This window comes from Carcharhinus amblyrhynchos, chromosome 7, assembly GCF_965287045.1.
Source record: "Carcharhinus amblyrhynchos chromosome 7, sCarAmb.v2.hapA, whole genome shotgun sequence".
NCBI classification, from domain to species: Eukaryota; Metazoa; Chordata; class Chondrichthyes; order Carcharhiniformes; family Carcharhinidae; genus Carcharhinus; species Carcharhinus amblyrhynchos.
The window spans coordinates 109100714-109122537 of record NC_137330.1 but is presented as its reverse complement, the minus strand read 5'-3'; the positions used below and the strand labels follow the sequence as shown (position 1 = coordinate 109122537).

The window sequence follows — 21824 nt, the reverse complement described above, 5'->3', positions numbered from 1 at the left end:
TTCCAAAATAGGGTATTTCATTATTTTATCTCGTTTTTTGTTTATCTCCACATGCCTGGTTTTCATCGTGAGCTTAGCTGACAAGACATCATGCAGCTTTGGTCACTCAGTGAGTCATTCATGTTTCTTATTCCTTTCACGGCACACAGGCATCACTGGCAAGGCTAGCATTTATTGCCCATTCCAAATGCCCCTTGAACTGAATGACCTGCTAGGCCATTTCAGAGGTCAGTCAAGAGTCACATTGCTGTGACTCTAGAGTCACATGTAGGCCAGACTTCTCTCCCTAAATGTCATTATTGAACTAAACGGTTCCAAGTTATAACCAAATGCTCAAACAAGTGAATCTATTCTCACTGGAGAAGGGACAGATGGTAACGTGGAAGTTTTCACATAATGAAAGACAGATAACGTCTGAGTGAACACACTATTTAACTCAGATAAGAAGCATAACAAGAGAACAGAAATACATTCACCAAGCTTGATGTTAGATTAAAAACTGCACTGTCCCAGCCAAACTTCAGCACTAATGCTACACGATAATGGACATGCAGAACAGGCGCTCAGATGTTAACTTGTATAAAAAGTTCAGTCTCTACCTCTGGAAACTGTCTATGATCCTGATTAATCGAAGCACTCTCAGGATGAAGACAATGTCCAAGACCTGTTGACTGTTGTATCCACCTGCTGAGGAGGCAAACAAGAAAGCAAAAAAAAAACACAACCCTCAGAATTAAGAGATTGTTCTGGCAATCGCACCATAAAGTAAATGCATTTCAATTGTCTGAACTAAATCTTAGCACATTTGAAAGGGTTTCATAAGGTGAAAGCTAAGGCATATCAAACATTGTTGATTCCCAACATCCATTTTACAGTTTAATGCAAAACTGTTTGAAAGAGGCGAGGTTGAGTGGGGGGTAACTGACCCTGACAGCAAGACAGTGTTTGACTAAAGTCATTGAGAATCAATGGAAAATCTTCCCACTGGCCACAGTCATAGCTAATACAAAACAAAGAAGGTTGTGGTTTTTAGAGGTCAGTAATCTCGTTCAAGGATATAATTGCAGCTCAGGATAGCTATTCTAGGCCCAGACATCATCATCATCAACGAAAGGTCTTCCCACCATCATATGGTCAAAGTGGGGTTATTCACTGATGACGGTGCAATTTTCAATTCTATTCACAACTCCACAGATACTGAAGCAGTCTGTGTCCTCTGCAACAAGATCTGGACCACACTTAACCTTAGGCCAATAAGTGGCAAGTAACATTCCCAACACACAAGTTTGATTTTGATTTGCTGTAGGTAAAATGATACCTCAGGCTGTTAGTGAGTCAAAATATAGTGGTTTTTGTTTCAAAGCTCTGGTGTTCATTCAAGAGCTTTGGGAGAAGCTGGGGCTACCAAACTTCTCACAGAACACAAACGCAAGTGGGCATTGATACATTAGTGTCAACAGTGTCAATCATGATTCCAAGTTTCCCATTCCGGCCAGAACTCCAGGTCTTCCTTCCTTGGTCGTGATACAGCCCCAGATTTAATCACGATTCACAGTCCAGCTGGCAGCTGCAGTCATGACACAAAACCCTGCTGCAGCAGTACTGGCATCCCCGTCTTTGAAGTTACTTGTGCGATCGCGGCTGTCCCAGCAGGACTCTTCCTGTTAAAAGCCGGTATCGCGATCTGCCATCAGCAGCTGTCAAAAGCCGGTATTGTAAACTACCATCTGTGTAACAATGTCCAACACAAATAGGTAAGATTTGCTACAAAATAACAACCACATTAAAACTATCTGTCTTTATAAAAATGAGAGTTAAAGCATATAAGACATGAACAAATAACTTATATTAATGCCAGGAACAGTATAAGCTAAAGGAGATCAGCCATGAGGAAGGGTTATATTTGCGACGTATTCTAGGTACAAAATCCATTAACCCTTTCCCTACTTCAGATTTATTATTGTCACATGTATTAGCATACAGTGAAAAGTGTTGTTTCTTGAGGGCTGTACAGACAAAGCATACTGTTCATAGAAGGAAACAAGAGCATGAGAATGTGGTGTTACAGTCAAGTGGCAGGCAAGAATCATCTCCAGCAAGAGAATCTAACCATAACCCTTGACATTTCATTGGCACTACCATCATTGATAGTCTGGGATTCAAACTTCTGGGGCAAGTTACCATCAACCAGAAACTGAACTGGACCAACCAAATAAATGCTGTAGCTACAAAAGCAGGCCTGTGACTGACAATTCTACTGAGAGTAATTCACCTCTCGACTCCCCAAAGCCTACAAGGAGAAACCTAAAACAATCACCATCACTAGACAAGCAGTCATAAGGAAACTAACAGAACTCAAGGCTGATAAATCAACTGGACCCGATTGCCTGCAGCCTATGGTTTTAAAAGAAGTGGCTACAGAGAATGTAGATGCAGTCATTGTAATCTTCCAAAATTTCCTAGATCCTGGAACAATCGCAGTGGATTGGAAAACAGCAAATTTTGCACCTTTGCTCAAGAAAGGAGAAAAACAGAAAATAGGAAACCATAGGCCAGGTAGCCTAATATCTGTCACTGCAAAAATACTAGAATCCACCATTAAATAGGGGGTAGCAAGACATTATATTAACAGGCAGAGTCGCTGTGGATTTGTGTAAGCGAAATAGTGATTGGCAAATTTATTAGAGTTCTTTGAGGATGAAACAAGAGGGCAGATAAAGGGGAACCAGTAGGTGTAAGGTACCTGGATTTCCAAAAGGAATTCAATAAGGTGCCACCTGAAAAGGTTGCTACACAAGGTAAGAAGATATATGTTGTTGGAATGATACATTAGCCAGATAGAGGCTGATTAACTGACAGAAAAGAATCAGGATAAATGGTCAATTACACAATAGCAAATGTTAACATGCGGAGTACCACATGGTTCAATACTGGGGACTCAACTAATTATGATCCAAATTAATGATTTATTGGATAAATAAAAAGTGATCCGTTGTATTTGACCAATTTACAAACAATAAAAAAGCAAGTTGTGAGGAGTGCACAAGGCTGGGATTTTATGCCCACAGCAACATGAACACAAAATCCTACAAGGGGCCAAATGCCAGACTCTTGCTGGTGAGACTTTGGGACACGATTGTTCCTGCCTTCTACCACTGACGTAACGAGTTTCCTGCTCAGCAAGGCCGAGAACCTTATTTAAATCTCATTAGCAAGTTTCCCTGCTGCATTGTCCCCCCCTCCACATTGGGATCGCCCCTCATGTCAGCGAGGTTTAAAAACAGGCTTTTAAGAATGTGAGCCAGGCAAGGGGAAACTGCCCAGAGATGCACAGTTCAGTGTGAGCCTGGGGGAGAAGAGGGCCATGCTTGAGCAGTACCCTGACACTACCGCAACAATGTAAGCTAGCCCCTATTAACAAGCCAGCTATCCCAAAGTAGCAGGCTGGCTTTTGGAGAACAAACAAGTGGTAACATTACAACAAACATTGAAGCAAGTATCTAGTGCCAACTGAAGACCACTATGGCCTTTGTGGGAGCAACATCTGTGTACAACACAGGAAAGAAACACAACTACCTTGCAGAACAATGAGCCAAGGTCTCAATATGTGTACGCTGGCACTCGAGAGTACATGAAACACTGAATAGAATCCTGCAGGACTCCTCACACCCTAGTTATAGAATCATAGAACCCTACAGTGCAGAAGGAGACCATTCAGCCCATTGAGTTTGCACCAACCACAATTCCACCCAGGCCCTATCCCCATAACTCCATTCATTTACCCAAGTTATCCAATTTTACAGCAGTGATCTTCCTGAAACAATGCCCTGCAAGATCGTATCTACCTGATGACATTGTGTTTTGCACGGTTAAGGCAATCTGTCCACCACCAAGGAAATCCACGACACAGACCACAGTAATTTAAAATGTGATGGCAAATGCAACTAGCAATGAGCAATAATAAAAAACAGTTTTAACCTCAACACCCATTCCCCATGAATGAAGTAAAAACACAAATTTAGCTTTCAATGGTGACGATTGTGCGCTTTGATGTATTTTGTATTTAAGGGGAATGTTTTAAAATTCAGCTTCTACATAAGAACATAAGAAATAGGAGCAGGAGTAGGCCATCTAGCCCTTCGAGCCTGCCCCGCCATTCAATAAGATCATGGCTGATCTGGCTACATGTAGCTTCTTTCTACATGTAGTCATTATGTCTGACAAGAATACGATTCAGATGCTGGGAGAGCAGGATAATTACTCATCTTAGCCCATTTTAGGAATGAGCTAATGGATTTTTGTTCATAGATAAAGATTTCCCCTGGGTTTTTGATTAAGTTGGTTGACAGGATCATGTGATAATGTGAGAGGAGCTAAGTTTATAGCAGAGAGAGGAAAAAAAAAATCAGCTCTCAGTTCTGGCTGGAATTTATTTGAAGACAGAGCTTTTCTCCAAGCTGTTCTCTCCCACAAAAATCACTCTGAAAACTTCAAGGTTTACATTTTTTATAGCAAGTATACTTATGGTTGCTAACAATACTTAAAGTGGAATTTTAGGTCTGTAAAAGAAGGTTGCTTATTTGGAACTGAAAAAGTGATAAACTGTAGTTGTTTCCTTTCATTTTTTAAATGTTATTCCACTATTAATGCTTAAGCTGTTTTCTTTATTAAGAGTTACATTTAAACTTATGATAAAAGATTCCTAATTTGTCAGTGGAATTACTCCTGGAATGAAGCAGCCTTTCCTCACGTTTATGCCAAAATAAAATGTTTAACAAATAAGAACATAAGAACATAAGAAATAGGAGCAGGAGTAGGCCATCTAGCCCTTCGAGCCTGCCCCGCCATTCAATAAGATCATGGCTGATCTGTTGTGGCTCAGTTCCACTTTCCCGCCCTCTCCCCATAACCCTTAATCCCCTCTCTTATCAAGAACCCATCAACCCGCTTCTTAAAAATATTTAGCGAGGCAGCCTCCACCACTTCAACGGGCAGAGAATTCCAGAGATTCACCACCCTTTGAGTGAAGAAGTTCCTCCTCAACTCCGTTCTAAACCGCCTCGCCTTTATCTTGAGGCTGTGCCCCCTAATCCTACTGTCTTTTTTGAGCGGGAAGAGTCTCTCCACCTCTATCCTATCCATCCCATTCATCATCTTATACGTCTCCGTCTAATATGGCTTCATAATGGACCCTGAGGTTCAGGTCCGGCATGCTAACAATGGATACAGTCCTCAGAAGAAAATATAGTCGCTAGTTATTATCTCCTAACAAAAAAACTTTCCAAACCAAATCGAATTCATGACTGACTGTCCAGGTGGCAGATGAGAGTGCAAGAGGCAAAAGGAAAGATGTATTCTGGATAAGGGCATTGAAATCACTGTTGTGGAGCACAGTTTGTGTCTTCTTAAAAATTATTTCCTGGGAAATAATTTTGCTGGCAAAATTTGCTGGCTTTGCTGGCAAGGCCGCATTTATTGCCCATCCCTAATACCCTTTGAGAAGGTGATGGCGAGCAGGGGGGAAAAAAAAAAAATCGCTGCCGGTTCTATGATCAATACTATCTGGAAGTTTTGAAGATGATTTTCAGCTGTGAGCAGCAGGGACCTACGCACTTTCATCCCACTAGCTGGCAGTTGGATTCCGACCTTTATCCTTTGAAGTGGAAAGCTCTCCAGTGTTATATCCAAACTTCTGCATTGCCAGTAGTGGGATACAGCTCTGACTTGCTATGGGGTTAAAACTGCAGGCTAGTTGGATTGCTCTTTTCAAGTAATTAGTACTAGCACGACGGGCTGAATAGTCTCCTTCAGTATCGTCGGATTCTATGAAATATCGTATCATATTGACCTACACTAAAAGGCGACATGATGGGACAATGGTTAGCACTGCTGTCTCACAGTGCCAGAGACCTGGGTTCGATTCCCAGCTTGGGCCTCTGTCTGTGTGGAGTTTGCAATGCTCCCCGTGTATGTGTGGGTTTCCTCCAGGTGCACGGGTTTCCTCCCACAGTCCAAAGATGTGCAGGTTAGGTGCATTTGCCATGCTCAATTGCTCCTTAGTATGCATGGGTTAGAGAGATGGCAGAGTAAGTATGTGGGGTTATGGGGATAAGGGCTAGGTGGGATTGTCGTCGGTGCGGACTTGATGGGTCGAATGGCCTCCTTCTGCACTGTAGGGATTCTATGATTAAACTTGTACTTTTCCACAAAATATACCTCCTACCCATTCCCAATAATTTAAAAGATTACGCTGGTAATCAAGTACAAATTAAACTCAATACTTACATGACTTAAGCGTCGTGTTGACTATAGTACCCAGCAAAGCAGCGATGATTATGAGGGTGTCAAACCTAGAATATTCATAAAAAATGGGGTTAATTTACAGCTAGACACCCAGAATGAATCACAAATTATCTAAACACTGAGAAAATTTAATTGTATTATTACCAATTCCAAAATTGAGACTTGGCAAAAAATGCCCTGGGTTCATATGCAAAGAGTTTCAGCAGTATCTCCACTAAGTACAGAGTCAAAAATACCCACTCTGCCTTGGATATCAAAGGATTGGACTCATCGCCACCAATAAAAATAGCATTTACAACAATGATAGCATCATACGTGTAACGGAAACCCCTGTGAATAAAAACAGACGAATAACATAAAACATTTAGTAACACATTGCAAAAGTCTCATTTTACTACCCGAACTGGTTTACTGGGGCAGCACAGTGGTTAGCACTGCTGCCTTACGACACCAGGGACCTGGGTTTCATTTCTGGCTTGGATCACTGTCTGTGTGGAGTTTGCACATTCTCCCCATTTAGATTAGATTAGATTAGAGGGTCATTAGATTGGTTCCACTGGTCGGCGCAACATCGAGGGCCGAAGGGCCTGTACTGCGCTGTAATGTTCTATGTTCTATTTCTACGGGAATGTTTCCTCTGGGTGCTCCAGTTTCCTCCCACAGTCCTAAGATGCGCAGGTTAGGTGGACTGGCTATGCTAAATTACCCATTAGTGTCGGTGGGGGGGGAAAGAGTACTAGCTAGGGTAAATGAATGGGGTTATGGGTACAGGGCTAGGTGGGATTGTGGTCGGAGCAGACTCGATGGGCTGAATGGCCTCCTTCTGCACTATAGGATTCTATGGTACTAAGTAGGGAAGTAGAAACATCAGCAAATACGAATTTGGTCAAAGTGCTTCTTTCTGTGCCATATATTCTACATCACAAAATTAGTTCTCCTATCTCATTTGCTCACTGTGATAGTGTCAGCCACGGTTCAATTGATTGCACACTTTTTGGAATCACAAGCTTCCAGATTCAAGCTCCTCTCCAAGGCTCGAGGAAAGTACCAAAAGAAAGAATAAAACTCTGAGGCCAAGTCCCTATCATACCTTACCTCACAGGTAAGGTGCATATAGCACAAACTTGAATATAAGTCAAGGACACCTTCCCGTGGCTGTTGCAATATTGCTCAACTGGTTCTCATACTTGGAAACCAACCGCAAGGGCCTCTATCCTACATCTACTGTAGTTCTCAATATTTATCCTCAAGGGGGAGGGGAAGGGAATGTTCCATATACTGTGTAGACTTGTGCACAGTGGGCAGAATTTTACCAAAATAATTCCCATTCTCACAAAAGTCTGAAAACCAGAGAGTTTCAATCTGAAAACTGAGGCTTAGGATCCGAACCCCATCACCTCCCACCGGCAAGAAACTCCCTACTGTCAAAAATAGAGTGTGGGAAAACTGCATGTGGTAGCTCGCTGAAACAAACTAGAGTGAAAATCCACTTCTCAGGATTTTTGTGACACTTGAGTTTTTTTTGGAAAAATTCCACTCATCACGCACACAGTTAATGGAATGTTACTTTGTTAAACAGGAAATTTTACACGTGTATCATCAATGCTACAAGTTTGAAAAGCCAACAATCTGCAGTTATCTGCAGCACAGAGTTTACCAGGGAATGGACTTCAGGGTCAAAATCTTCCGCCCTCATGCGTGGCAGGGAGCGAATGGAGTTTTGGCTGGAATGCCAAGTTTTCCGACCTTGCTCACAACCAACTTCCGCCAAGGATGAGACCGGGGAACCTTACTCCATTTGTGTGACTATTAAAATGAGAATTAAAACTTAGGGAAATAAATCAGTCAGTCATCGTTACATACTGGTGCTTGACTACTCTGCGGATAAATTGGCTCACTGCAGAGTTGTACATGTTCGGCCAGCATTTCTCCAAAGGATGAACTCTTTCCTTCATCTGAACAACCTGTATGTTCAGGAGATCTGCCAAGCGGATGAAGCACTCTCTTCCTATTTGAAAACAATTGGTACAAATTACACTTAGCCTTTATCGAGTCCTTCAGTAACACATACACACAGACACTGCAAGGTGGTGGGGTTGGCACACTGGTGGCAGGTGAAGCTCAATGCAGTGATGTGTGAGGCGATTCATTTTGGTAGGAAGACTGTGGAGAAACAATAGAAAATAAGGTGTACAATTCTTAAGAGGGCGCAGGAGCAGACGGACCTGGGTGTATGCGTGCATGGATCTTTAAAGGTGGCAGGACAGGTGGTGAGAGCAATTAATAAAGCGCACAGTATCCTGGGCTTTATTAATAGGGGTATAGAGTACAAGAGCAAGGAGGTTATGCTGAACTTACACAAGACACTATTTAGACCTCAGCTGGGATATTGTATACGGTTGCCACACTATAGAAAGGATGCACACACATTGGAGAGAGTGCAGAAGAGGTTTACGAGAATGGTTCCAGGGATGAGCAACTTCAGTTATGCAGATAGATTGGGATAGTCTTCTTCATCCCCAGGAGGACTAAGAGGAGATTTGATGTAAAGGTTCGAAATCATGAGGGGGCTGGTCAGAGTAAGAGGATCAAGAAAAAGAGGGCACAGATGTAAAGGGATTTGCAAAAGAAGTGATGTTAGAAAATACTTTTTCACACAGCGAGTGCTGGGGTCTGGAATGCTGTCTAGAAATGTAGTCGATGCGTTCAAGAGGGCGTTAGGTGACTAGCCCGAATAGGAACAATGTGCAGGGATACAGGGAAAAGGCAGAGAAATGGGCGGCATGGTGGCACAGTGGTTAGCACTGCTGCCTCTCAGCATTGGTTCAATTCTGGCCTCGGGTCACTGTCTGTGACATGTCTGCACATTCTCCTCGTGTCTATGTGGGTTACCTCCAGATTCTCCGGCTTCCTCCCACTGTCCAAAGATGTGCGGGTTAGGTGCATTGGTCATGCTAAATTGCCTCTCGGTGTTAGAAGGACTAGTGGGTTAAATATGTGGTGTTATGAGGACGGGGCCTACGTGGGATTGTTATTGGTGCAGATTCGATGGGTCTGCACTGTAGGGATTCTATTCGATTCTAAAATGGTGCTGAATTATAATGCTCATTTGGAGAACCAGTACAAACATGATGGGCTGAATGGCCTCCTTCTGCAATTTAGTGTTTCTTACATTAAAGAATGGCTATACTTGTATTTCACTGCTCATAAAGCACCTTGAGGTGTCTAATAATTTAGAATTATTTCTTTCAACAACCTTAATTTGCTAATAAGCGAGTGTTATGAAGATGAACATTTACACATCAATAGAATGTGCATTTGTTGTTTCGTAAAGAGAAGTCAGAAACAGGAATTATATAAAACAGCTTAACTGGCAATGTGCATTACAAAAAGGACATTTCAGCTGAATGCTCCGACCTTACACAAGGGAAATACTTCAATCCATTCTCACTGTAATTCAAAATGCAGATATTACATCGTGACATCTCTCCAAGGAGAAACCTGTATAACAAGCTGTGGCACTTCACGGGTGTTACATCTATTGTGAAGACAAACATATGCTGGTTGGATAAGTGCCAGGTACATGTTGGCTACCAATATGGTTAATGGCCCATTTCCTACCCAAATCCACAAGGAACATTGCCAGGCAAAAGACTGGCAATAAAAATGGTAAACTTTCTCTAACAAGGGAAGTTCACTTTTAGCACACAATTCAGTTTTTACTAAATAAAATCTGTGGCCCAACCCAGCAAGCTGAACAAAGGCTGATTTTACCTTTGGCTCCACTCAACAACTATTGTTGACAGCTTGGGCAAACTCTGATTCATCCCAAAACAGTAAGAAGTCTCACAACACCAGATTAAAGTCCAACAGGTTTATTAAATCTATTGGACTTTAACCTGGTGTTGTGGGGCTTCTTACTGTGTTTACCCCAGTCCAAACACCAGCATCTCCACATCATCCCAAAACAGCAGAAGCAATTGCATAAAATTTAAATTCTGATTTACGCTCACCCCATTCCCTCCGCCCCCCTCCAATCAGGCTGCTCGAAGAGACAGCTGATTCACGTTTTTATACCCCTTTAAATCAGAGTTGGATAACTGCTTAGAAAAGGGAGCAGTGGGTTTGAGAGATAGTAGTAAATTATTTTTATTCCAAGTTAGTTAGGGCAAGAATGTTATGTTCTTAAAGTAGGGGGTAAATAAGACATGATGTTGAAAGCTCCCACTCGCAATCCCCCAACCAAGAGATGGAAAGTTCTTGATGGACTAATAATATATCTACTCCGGCTGCATTTAAACAAAAAAAAAATTGCCATTTCAGAATGTTCTTATCCTTATTAAACATTCTGATCCAAATCTCCAAACTGCAGGTTTCACAATGAGGATTTATTTTACAGCTACCCACCCACAAAGCCTTTCTGTTCGTTATCAGACACTCTCCACAGTAGCTCTCGATGACAGCTGGGGACCTCTGGTGCCACCAGCTTCACCAGCTGCCTCCAGTGTGACTCCAGAATGACAAACTCTGCTCCATGCTTCACTTTCAGGATGTCAAATGCTTCGATCATCTTTCGATGTTTCATATAAACCAGCTTTCTTACTTCGTTCTGGAAAACACAATGCATTAGCTTATTGACTAAAATCATCTATTCAAAAAGGACATTTATATCAACGTACAAGTCACGTACCCAAGGAGAGCTGAGCACAAATATAAACAAATTTAAAAAAGTCCCAAATAGCTTTTGTTTTTCAAAGCACAAGTAATAGCATATTAATAATGTTACCACACTGCACCTCACACAGACTAGATGTCACAGCATTTCTGCCTAGAATTACCCCAAGTAATGAGTGGCACGGTAGCACAACAGTTAGCATTGCTGCCTCACAGCTCTAGGGACCTGGGTCCAATTCTGGCCTCGGGTCAGTATATGCGTGTGGAGTTTGCACGTTCTTTGTGTCTGCCTGGGTTTCCTCCCACACTCCAACGATGTGAAGGTTAAGCTGACTGGCTATGGTAAATTGTCCCTCAGTGTCAGGGGGATTAGCAGGCTCAATGGGCTGAATGGCCTCCTTCTGCACTACAGGGATTCAATGATTCTAATTATACACTGGAATTAATCCCAATGACACTGGATCAAGTTATTCCAACTTTCCAACAGTCTTCTTGTTTGATTCTGGGCGTTGCTCTGGATAGCCTATCTCTGAAAGAACAACAAATGATTCTAGTTAGGAAGCAGCACTAGGAATTATGAAAAGCTTTGCATTCAAAACAAAAGAGAGATACACAGAACTTGCTGCCTTGAGGGAGAGAGATAGAGAGATGGAGAGGACACTTGCGGGCAGCACAGCTGTTAGCACTGCTGCCTCACACAGCAGGCTGGGTTCAATTCGAGCCTCAGGTCATTGTGTGGAGTCTGCACGTTCTCCCTGTGTCTGTGTGGGTTTCCTCCAAGGGCTCCAGTTCCCTCCCATAGTCTGAAAGACATGCGGGTTAGGTGCATTGACCACGCTGATTTCTCCCTCAGTGTACCCGACTAGGGATTTTCACAATAACTTCACTGTAGTGTTAATGTAAGTCTACTTGTGACACTATTAAATGACCCTTACAATTTAAAGCAAAACAGGAATTTACAATCTAATCAGGTTAATTTACTTGCAATGGAAGCACAGAAGTGAAGTCTCAAATTCAATTTAAAAAGCACGATATCTCTGGAGTCATCCACACAAATACATACCTTCAAATGTTTCTTGTAGTCATTATACACAACAGCAAGGAAGAGGGACATGAAGATATAGGTGTTCACTATTATAAAAATGACAAAGAAGATGGAATATGCCCAGCTGACCTCATAGGCAGGCATCCTGGAAAATATGATGTCAAGAGTTAATAGTCACTATCATACATTTTACAAGTCACAAAACGCAAGGTTAAGGCAGACAAGGCTGTGGGTTGGAAAATGGGGTTCAAATAATTAGGTGGTTTGTCTTTGACTGGTGCAGATATGATAGGCCAAAGGGCCCTCTTCTGTGCTGTATACCTCAATGGCTTGTTTGGAATGGGTTAACAGACCATCTAATTAAGCCCTAATTTGATGTCAATTATCCAATAGAAGTCACTGATATATAAAGGTGGCACTGGGTATTTTAGAGGATTGTATGTGGAGTTGCTTCAAAAGAATAAAAGGTCGTTTTGAAGAAGCAGAACTCATGTCTCCTTTACTGAACTGTAACCAAGAGACTCAAACATGACTCCAAATCTAAAACAGTCCAAGCAGGGATTAACTGGTTGTCCAATCTAACTAGCAACATTATCAAATCCAACTATTCGATGGGTTGGGCCAGATTCCTAATCAAGACCTTCAAAAGATCACGGGCAGGATTTTACAGCCTTGCTCGTCCCGAAACCATAAAATCCCACCCCAGGTCAATGGACCTTCCCACGTTCTGTCCCTCGCCCGCTCTGATTCCCATGGCGAGCGGGCTGTTAACATTCCAGCTCACCTCTACAAAGTCCCGCAACTCAGTTTTTGCAAATAAAACTGGAAATTGTTCACCCTATGGCTGAGGTTCCCAAATCTACCAATTCTTCTGGAGAAGAGGTGTAATTCTCAGCTGCACGAGAGTTAAAGCGGGCAGCCTCTGTTTAAAAAGAACAGATGGGAGTATTCTCTCAGTTTCTGAAAACCTTAAAAAAAAAGCACAATGCCAATACTGGGCTGATAGCAGCGAGATCATACACACCAGCCATTTCTCACTGGTGTGCCATCAACTAACTCAAACAACACAATTAAGACAATCCTGCGAACATACTGCATATTTGAGGAAAGCTAACGAAAAAAACCCCTCAATTCAGAAACAGGTACAGAGTGAACAGCCTTTGTATGTTTCTAAAATGACAGTGACACCTCCTGAATACAGAAATCCTGAAATCTCTATTAATCACCACTTATTATTTACCAGAGTTTTCACAGAACAAAACCTTCTGGAAGCAGTCAGTTACTGGTAGTTGTGATCTTTTCCAGGCAGTTAAAATGTTTCTTCATTTATGATGTACCTGTCTTTGTTTGTTGTGGGTGTTGGGGGCATGGCCCTTTAAGAGAACAGGTCAGCTGACCTGGGTGGAGCTTGCCAAGCCAGTCTTGTGCTGACTGTGCCCGAGATATGATAAGTTAATAAATAGGTCCAGTTAGTTTACTTCCACTTATCTCTTGGTCTTTTTTTAGTCCACATTAGACCTCATACCGAACAGCATACTCAGAGTCAAATATTCCTGTTACATACATAGAAGACCAAGTCATAGAGGTTTATAGCATGGCCCAACATGTCCATGCCACCCTTTTTTTTAAAAAATACCAACAAGCTAATCCCAATTGCCCACATCTGGCCCATATCCCTCTACACCCATCTTACCCATGTAACTGTCCAAATGCTTTTTAAAAGACAGAATTGTGCCCACTTCTACTACTGCCTCTGGTAGTTCCAGACACTCACCACCCTCTGAAGAAATTGCCCCTCTAGACCCTTTTGTATCTCTTCCTTCTCACCTTAAACAATGTCCTCTAGTCTCCGCTACCTTTGGGAAAAGATGTTGGCTATCTACCTGATCTATGCCCCTCATTGTTTTATAGACCTCTGTAAGATCACCCTAAATCTCCTACGCTCCAGAGAAAAAAGTCCCAGTCCACCCAGCCGTTCCTTATAACTCAAACCTTCAAGTCCCGGTAGCATCCTTGTAAATCTTTTCTGCACTCTTTCTAGTTTAATAATATCCTTTCTATAACAGGGTGACCAGAATTGCACACAGTATTCCAAGTGTGGCCTTACTAATGTCTTGTATAACTTCAACAAGACATCCCAACTCCTGTATTCAATGTTCTGACCAATGAAACCAAGCAGGCCGAATGCCTTCCTCACCACTCTATGACTTCACTTTCAAGGAGCTATGAACCTGTACCCCTAGATCTCTTTGTTCTATAACTCTCCCCAATGTCCTACCATTAACTCAGTAAGCCTTGTCCCGATTTGATCTACCAAAACACATCACCCCACATTTATCTAAATTAACCTCGATCTGCCATTCATCAGCCCACTAGCCCAACTGATCAAGATCCCATTGTGATCCTAGATAACCTTCTTCACTGTCCACCATGCCACCAATCCTAGTGCCATCTGCAAACTTATTAACCACACCTCTTAAATTCTCATCCAAATCGTTAATATAAATGACAAATAACAGTGGACCCAGCACTGATCCAAGGCATACCACTGGTCACAGGCCTCCAGTTTGAAAAACAACTCTCTACAACCACCCTCTGTCATCTGTCATCAGGCCAATTTTGTATCCATTTGGCTAGGTCCCGTGAAATTTAACCTTATGCACCAATCTCCCATGCAGTACCAATTCTTGGGAATCCCAGACGGTCAACTATTTTCCATTGTCTATTCAAATGCTGGGCTTTAGATATTATAATGTTTATGCTTTGTCACAGCTGAAACAAAAATGACTTTGATATACATACATCACATCAGGGCTATTAGCCGTTGTCACCAGTACATAGAGATTAAAGAATATGTCCAGGTAGTTATTGAAGTATGGAGCTCCTTCTCCTGTTGTGTACTTCCTGTAAAAATAACAGTCAAAAAAAATGGAGAGCGGAGTTAGTCGGAGGATATGAGGGGCTGATTTATCACTCATTAATATCCCAAAAGGAAATGTTTAAAATATTGATACAATAATTTATCAAATAGATAAAAGCAGATCGTAGCAAGAAATTAATGAGCACACACTCCAGGCCATTTGACCTGTCCCAGGGCTGACGAATCCTGTATGTTACTCTCCATCCCTTTCTGCTAAACCTCTCTCCAGTTTGGAGGTGAATGGGAAGGAAATGTTGCTGATTTCATAAAGCATTGTCCCAACAATCTCTGACACAAGTACAAATCAGGCAAAAGATGTGGATTGGGCTTGCTGAGATCCCATGTGACAAACTAACCTGATAACATCATTGAAGCATGTTCGCGCTTCAGTTACTGGCATTCTCGCCTTCAAATCAAGTGGTTTCAAGTCCCTTTGCCAAAGGATTGGAAGGACACAGAATCCCTACAGTGCAGAAAGCCGGATGCAGACTGCTAAGTATGCACCCTGATCTCCCACACACTGTCTACACAGTATATGGAAGATCTAGTATTGCCATCCCAGCCGCCGCCCCCAAAACACAGACAAACGCGGTCGCCAAATCCAATGGACCCATCGCCCAATTGCTGGCCTCAACTCCTGACCCCACCACCTGCCCCTGCATCTCCCCCCTCCATGCAAAGTTCCCTCCCCCCTCCCCATACGGCTCCAACCGTGAGACCCCGCACCTGCTTAGCGCTGTCCCGTTGACAGTTCCAGGGTATCAGGCTGGCACTGCCCCCAAAACACCCAGGGACCCCAGTGAGGCCATCACACCTGGCCCTCCGCCTGTAATATTTGCCAGTGAGGACCTCCACTGGCGAGGTCGGAGAGCTCAGAGATTGTGTCCCAAGTTCACTAATAGAATTTAAATGAGGATATAAGTATTTAAATCAGCCTCATGCCTTTCCTGGGGGCAAGGCTGATCACAACAATAAATGTGGTCTGGGAGGTTCTTGATGCCAGGTGCAATTCTTGTTTTCAGTCTCCTGCTGACATTTCCTGCTCCACTACATTACTCAACCAGCTCGGGGTGGGGGGGAGGGGGCAGAAGGCACCCAATTTGTAAATGGTCTCAACATGCTTTGGTACCTGTTATTAAAATTGCAGCAGGTAAGATTATATTTTAACTGATACAAGGATAAAAGTTCTTGGAAAGTCCATGAATGGGGTGGCACGGTGACACAGTGGTTAGCACTGTTGCCTCATAGCATCAGGGACCCAGTTCGATTCCCAGCTTGGGTCACTGTCTGAGTGGAGTTTGCACATTCTCCCTGTGTCTGCGTGGGTTTCCTCTGGTTTCCTCCTACAGTCTGAAAGACGTGCTGGTTAGGGTGCATTGACCCGAACAGGCACTGGAGTGTGGTGACTAGGGGAATTTCACAGTAACTTCATTGCAGTGTTAATGTAAGCCTTACTTGTGACTAATAAAGAAACTTAAAAAAAAAATGCACAAATTGAAAAGGTTTTGTAGAAGAAGTTCTTTAGAACATAGAACATTACAGCGCAGAACAGGCCCTTCGGCCCACGATGTTGCGCCGACCAGTTACAAAACAATGACCCACTAACCTAAACCAATCCCTTATCGTCCATAAACCTATCCACGGATCTCTTAAACGCCCCCAAACTAGGCGCATTTACAACTGCAGCAGGCAGGGCATTCCAATCCCTCACCACCCTCTGGGTAAAGAACCTACCCCTGACATCCGTCCTAAAACTACCCCCCCTTAATTTAAAGCCATGCCCCCTCGTGCTAGATTTCTCCATCAGAGGAAAAAGGCTATTACTATCCACCCTATCTAAACCTCTAATCATCTTATATGTTTCAATAAGATCCCCTCTTAGCCGCCTTCTTTCCAGCGAAAACAACCCCAAATCCCTCAGCCTCTTCTTTATAGACTGACTAACAAGATTCTTCTTCTCAGGGTCATGGTTTCAAGTCCCACATATTTTTTCTTCAATATTTTATTCTACTGATTTTCTTTTAAACCAAAAGGTGGCTTTAAGCTGTTAAAATTAATTGGAAGTTTAGACGTTTCCTGATTATATATCTTCCATCATTTAAGTAGCCGCAGAACCTGTTCTACAGATAAGCTCCTAAATGACAGATGGTCTAACTACAAGTTACAATTGATTAAGGGCTGCACCGAGCTAAAAATGGATAACTTGAACTTTGTTAGACTGAGTCAAGTCAACATGAGCTGATGGACCAACATTAACTCCATCTGCTGGAAATGCTCCCTCTAGTGTTATGGCACAAATAAACAGTGATTTCTGTTTATCAAAGATTCAAAGAACCCACAGTGCAGAAGGAGGCCATTTGGCCCATTGAGCCTGCACTGACAATAATCCCACCCAGGTCCTATCCCCATAACCCTACATATTTACCCTGCTAATCCCCCTGACACTAAGGGGCAATTTATCATGGCCAATCAACCTAACCCTCACATCTTTGGACTGTCTCATCGTTGCAGCATCGTATAATTCCTAGAGTGCAGAAGGAAGCCATTCAGCCCATTGAGTCAAAAGAGCATTTTACCCAGGCCTTCCCCCCTGCTCTAAGCTCGTAACCCCATGCATTTTACCATGGCTAATCCATTTAGCCTACATATATTTGGATACTAGGGGGCAAGTTGGTATGGCCACTCCACCTGGCCTGCACATCTTTGGACTGTGGGTGGAGGCCGGAGCACCAGTAGGAGGCTCGCGCAGACATTAGGAGAACATGCAGATTCCAGGAGCCAGTCACCCAAGATTGGAATCAAACCCGGGTCCCTAGTGTGATAAGGCAATGATGCTAACCCAGTGTACCACCATGCTTATTTGGAATGTCTTCCTGCTGTTGTTTTCCATCAGGGAATTTTCAGTCATCACAGAGTGAGTGGTACACGGTCAATCTAAAAAGTTCAACACTGAGATAAGCTCCACAAGGTCTATGGGGAATAACTAGTGGCCTTCCAGCTGGAACTCATTACCTAAGCCTTTTATAAGGCAGGCCTAGAATTGGGCTTACTTAACTGTGATTCCAGGAAGGGACTAGTGTGGGACACCATGGTACTAGTTCTACTTTGCATTCTGTAATAAACTATGTTCCTTTCCACTCAGCCTTCCTGATTCATTACAAACACATTTTCCTCAAATGAACTCTTAGAGTGCATGGATATTAAGGTTTGTAATATTCCAATGCATAATTGTTCTAGGGCTGGGGAAAGGAAGCATGTTAGGTATATAAGAGTTGGATTTGTTGGTTATAATCTCTGAACTTGCTCACTTCAAGGCTTAAAGCACTACTTAAAAATATTTATTTTTTCATTTTAAATTTTATTGGGAATCTCAACCTACAGGCTTGTCTTCAGTTTTGGAGACTGTGCCAGCCTAGTGACATGACCAGGTGGGAGACACTAGAATTTCGGAGATGTGTTTGTAATGAAATGAGCTGATTGATGTTGAACTTTCTCAGAGAAGGATAATTTTTTGTTTTTGCAGAGTGTTGATCCCAAGTGGCTATGTCATATTCTAAGTGTGGTCTAACCAATGTCTGCTACAGCATTTCCTTTACTGTAGTTGAAGAGCGGTGGAAATTCCATTTCAAAAACTGAAGAAATCCAGGAAATTATAGGCCAGTAAGTTTGATGTCGGTGATGGGCAAGTTATTGGAAGGTGTGATAAGGGATAGAATCTACAAATATTTGGACAGGCAGGGACTTATTAGGGAGAGTCAACATGGCTGTGTGTGGTAGATCATGCTTGACCAATCTATTAGATATTTTCGAGGAGGTCACCAGGAAAGTGGATGAAGGGAAGGCGGTGGATGTTGTCTACCTGGATTTCAGCAAGGCCTTTGATAAGGTCCCTCATGGGAGGTTAGTTAGGAAGGTTCAATCGCTAGGTATACATGGGGAGGTAGTAAACTGGATTAGACACAGGCTCAATGGAAGAAGCCAGAGTGTGGTCGTGGAGGATTGCTTCTCTGAGTGGAGGCCTGTGATGAGTGGTGTGCCGCAGGGATCAGTGTTGGGTCCATTGTTATTTGTCATCTATATCAATGATCTGGATGATAATGTGGTAAATTGGATCAGCAAATTTGCTGATGATACAAAGATTGGAGGTGTAGTGGACAGTGAGGAAGGTTTTCAAAGCTTGCAGAGGGATTTGGACCAACTAGAAGAATGGGCTGAAAAATGGCAAATGGAATTTAACGCAGACAAATGTGAGGTATTGCACTTTGGAAGGACGAACCAAAGTAGAACGTACAGGCTAAATGGTAGGACTCTGAAGAGTGCAGTTGAACAGAGGGATCTGGGAATACAGGTACAGAATTCCCTAAAAGTGACATCACAGGTGGATAGGGTTGGAAAGAGTGCTTTTGGTACATTGGCCTTTATAAATCGGAGTATCGAGTATAAAAGTTGGAGTGTTATGGTAAGGTTATATAAGGCATTGGTGAGGCCGAATTTAGAGTACTGTGTACAGTTTTGGTCACCTAGTTACAGGAAGGATGTAAATAAGGTTGAAAGAGTGCAGAGAAGGTTCACAAGGAGGTTGCGGGGACTTGAGAAGCTGAGTTACAGAGAGAGATTGAATAGGTTAGGACTTTATTCCCTGGAGCGTAGAAGAATGAGGGGAGATTTGATAGAGGTGTATAAGATTTTGATGGGTATAGATAGAGCGAATGCAAACAGGCTTTTTCCACTGAAGCTAGGGGAGAAAAAAACCAGAGGGCATGGGTTAAGGGTGAAAGGAGAAAAGTTTAAAGGGAATATTGGGGGGGGGGGGATTCTTCACGCAGCGAGTGGTGGGAGTGTGGAACGAGCTGCCGGATAAAGTGGCAAACGCGGGGACGCTTTTAACATTTAAGAAAAACTTGGCCGGGTTCATGGATGAGAGGGGTGTGGAGGGGTATGGTCCAAGTGCAGGTCAGTGGGACTAGGCAAAAAAATAAGGTTCGGCACAGACAAGAAGGGCCAAAGGGCCTGTTTCTGAGCTGTAATTTTCTATGGTTCTATAACAGAGTATTCAGAGGAAACACCCACAGACACGAGGAGAAAGTGCAAACTCCATCCAGACAGTGGCCCGAGGCTGGAACTGAACCCAGGTCCCTGGTGTTGTGAGGCAGCAGTGCTAAGCATCTCGTCTGGGTGACACAGTGGTGATTCGTTCAAAATGACCACAGTATATGCTCACAAGACAGACGCTAGGCATTAAAATGTAACATGCTGTATAATGAACCGCTTCAACCAGGCTTGAGAGGCACAAAAATGCATTTCTTTTGTCACAATAGGCACTTGGATGAGATATTGGAGAGTGATTGTGGAACTGCGTTACAGCAAAGAAAAGGCAGAAAAGTAGTTAGGCAAGAAATGAAAGTTATTGTGACCACTTTGTGATTATAATAAAACATAGAAGTAATTTAACTAGCTTACCTTTTCGCAAACAACTTCAAAGCCATAAGAGAAAACACTGCAACGCTGAACATAAACAGCACAAACACATAGGTGATCTCTGGAAGAGTGTTGCGGATATTCCTGAAGGCTCTTCGGAGCTGAAATAGAAGAAATCTTAATGGTAACATTTGGAAATAGCAGGAATTATTCTTTTCTTGTTACTCACATATGGGACATGGGCATCGCTGGTTGGCCAGCATTTGTTGTTTATCCCTAGTTGCCCTTGCTCAGAGGGCAGTTAAGAGTCAACCACATTGCTGTGGCTCTGGAGTCACACGTAGGCCAGACCAGGTAAGGACAGCAGATTTCCTTCCCTAAACCAGATGATGAATCAGATGGGTTTTGCCGACAATTGACAATCTTTCATGGTCATTAGATTCTTAATTCCAGATATATTAAAAAGTTGAATTCAAATTCCACCAGCTGCCATGACGGGATTTGAATGCAGGTCTCCAGAACATTAGCTGAGTTTCTGGATTGACAGTCTACCGATAACACCACCAGACCATCACCTCCCTTCCTGGAGGTGGCACATGTTGGTTCTGCACCACGCTACCATAAACAACATTGGAGAAGTATTTCACACCTACAAGTCTCCAACCTCACAGTGTTTCAAAATCAGTGGATTCGTTCTGGTCTGATATTCTGATGTAAAAAAAAATAAAAGATTAGGCCTCACCTGCCGACTTTCAGTGAAGTTTATGCAAAAGAGTGGCCTCAAGACTCTAGACCACCTAACCACAAAATATCCAGTTTCGGTCAGAGTCAAGTATACGATCATGTCCATTAAGGTGAGCTGGAAATGAAGAAACACAGCACTTAAAATGCAGAGCAGCTTTGGACAGACTGACTTACGAACACAATTTACAAATGTTTCTGCAATCTGGTTGGAAATCACCTCTATGGGACGGAAGGCAGGGGAGAGCCAGAGGATAAATCAAACATTCTTGCTCCTAATTGCCAAATAGTGGACCCCCAATGCAAAAGAAGAGCTGGGTAAAGGGCCACGGAATGGCCGACATTTGTGGGACCATTCCCCAGTGCAAGCATTCAGACAGGAGGGGAGAAAAAGTTTCAAAGAAAAAGTTTCAAAGAAAAAGAACCAAACAGCTAAAATACCAAAAGAATAATCCCAGGCAGAATATTAAAACATTTCAATGTTTCTTAATGTAATCTCAAACAAAATGGTGGAATTGGTGGCAACTAACATTTGTCTAGCTTGCGATTGTTGGTCTCAAAAAGTATATTTAATTATACCTTCATCACGTCCTCAGTTTGCAACATCTTACAACCAAAGGGCAACTTCTGATAATGTAGTCTGAATACACAGTTTGCTAGCGCCTGACAGACTCATTTCATAGAATAAAATCCACAAACAGCAATTGAAGGAAGAGCCAGGTC

General features: G+C 42.7%; 1 protein-coding gene across 1 annotated transcript in view; it reads right to left on the bottom strand.

The window, feature by feature from the left end:
- tpcn3 (two pore segment channel 3) overlaps positions 1–21824 on the bottom strand; it is a 56309-nt gene that overhangs the window by 11947 nt on the left and 22538 nt on the right. Inside the window, exons 5-13 of the mRNA XM_080192934.1 lie at positions 21103–21219; positions 20403–20521; positions 14825–14926; positions 12041–12167; positions 10711–10912; positions 8167–8311; positions 6448–6633; positions 6286–6350; positions 600–687 (exon numbers count right to left, since the gene is read on the bottom strand). Coding sequence (XP_080049060.1) covers positions 600–687; positions 6286–6350; positions 6448–6633; positions 8167–8311; positions 10711–10912; positions 12041–12167; positions 14825–14926; positions 20403–20521; positions 21103–21219 — 1151 coding nt within the window. The remainder of the gene's footprint in view (positions 1–599; positions 688–6285; positions 6351–6447; positions 6634–8166; positions 8312–10710; positions 10913–12040; positions 12168–14824; positions 14927–20402; positions 20522–21102; positions 21220–21824) is intronic.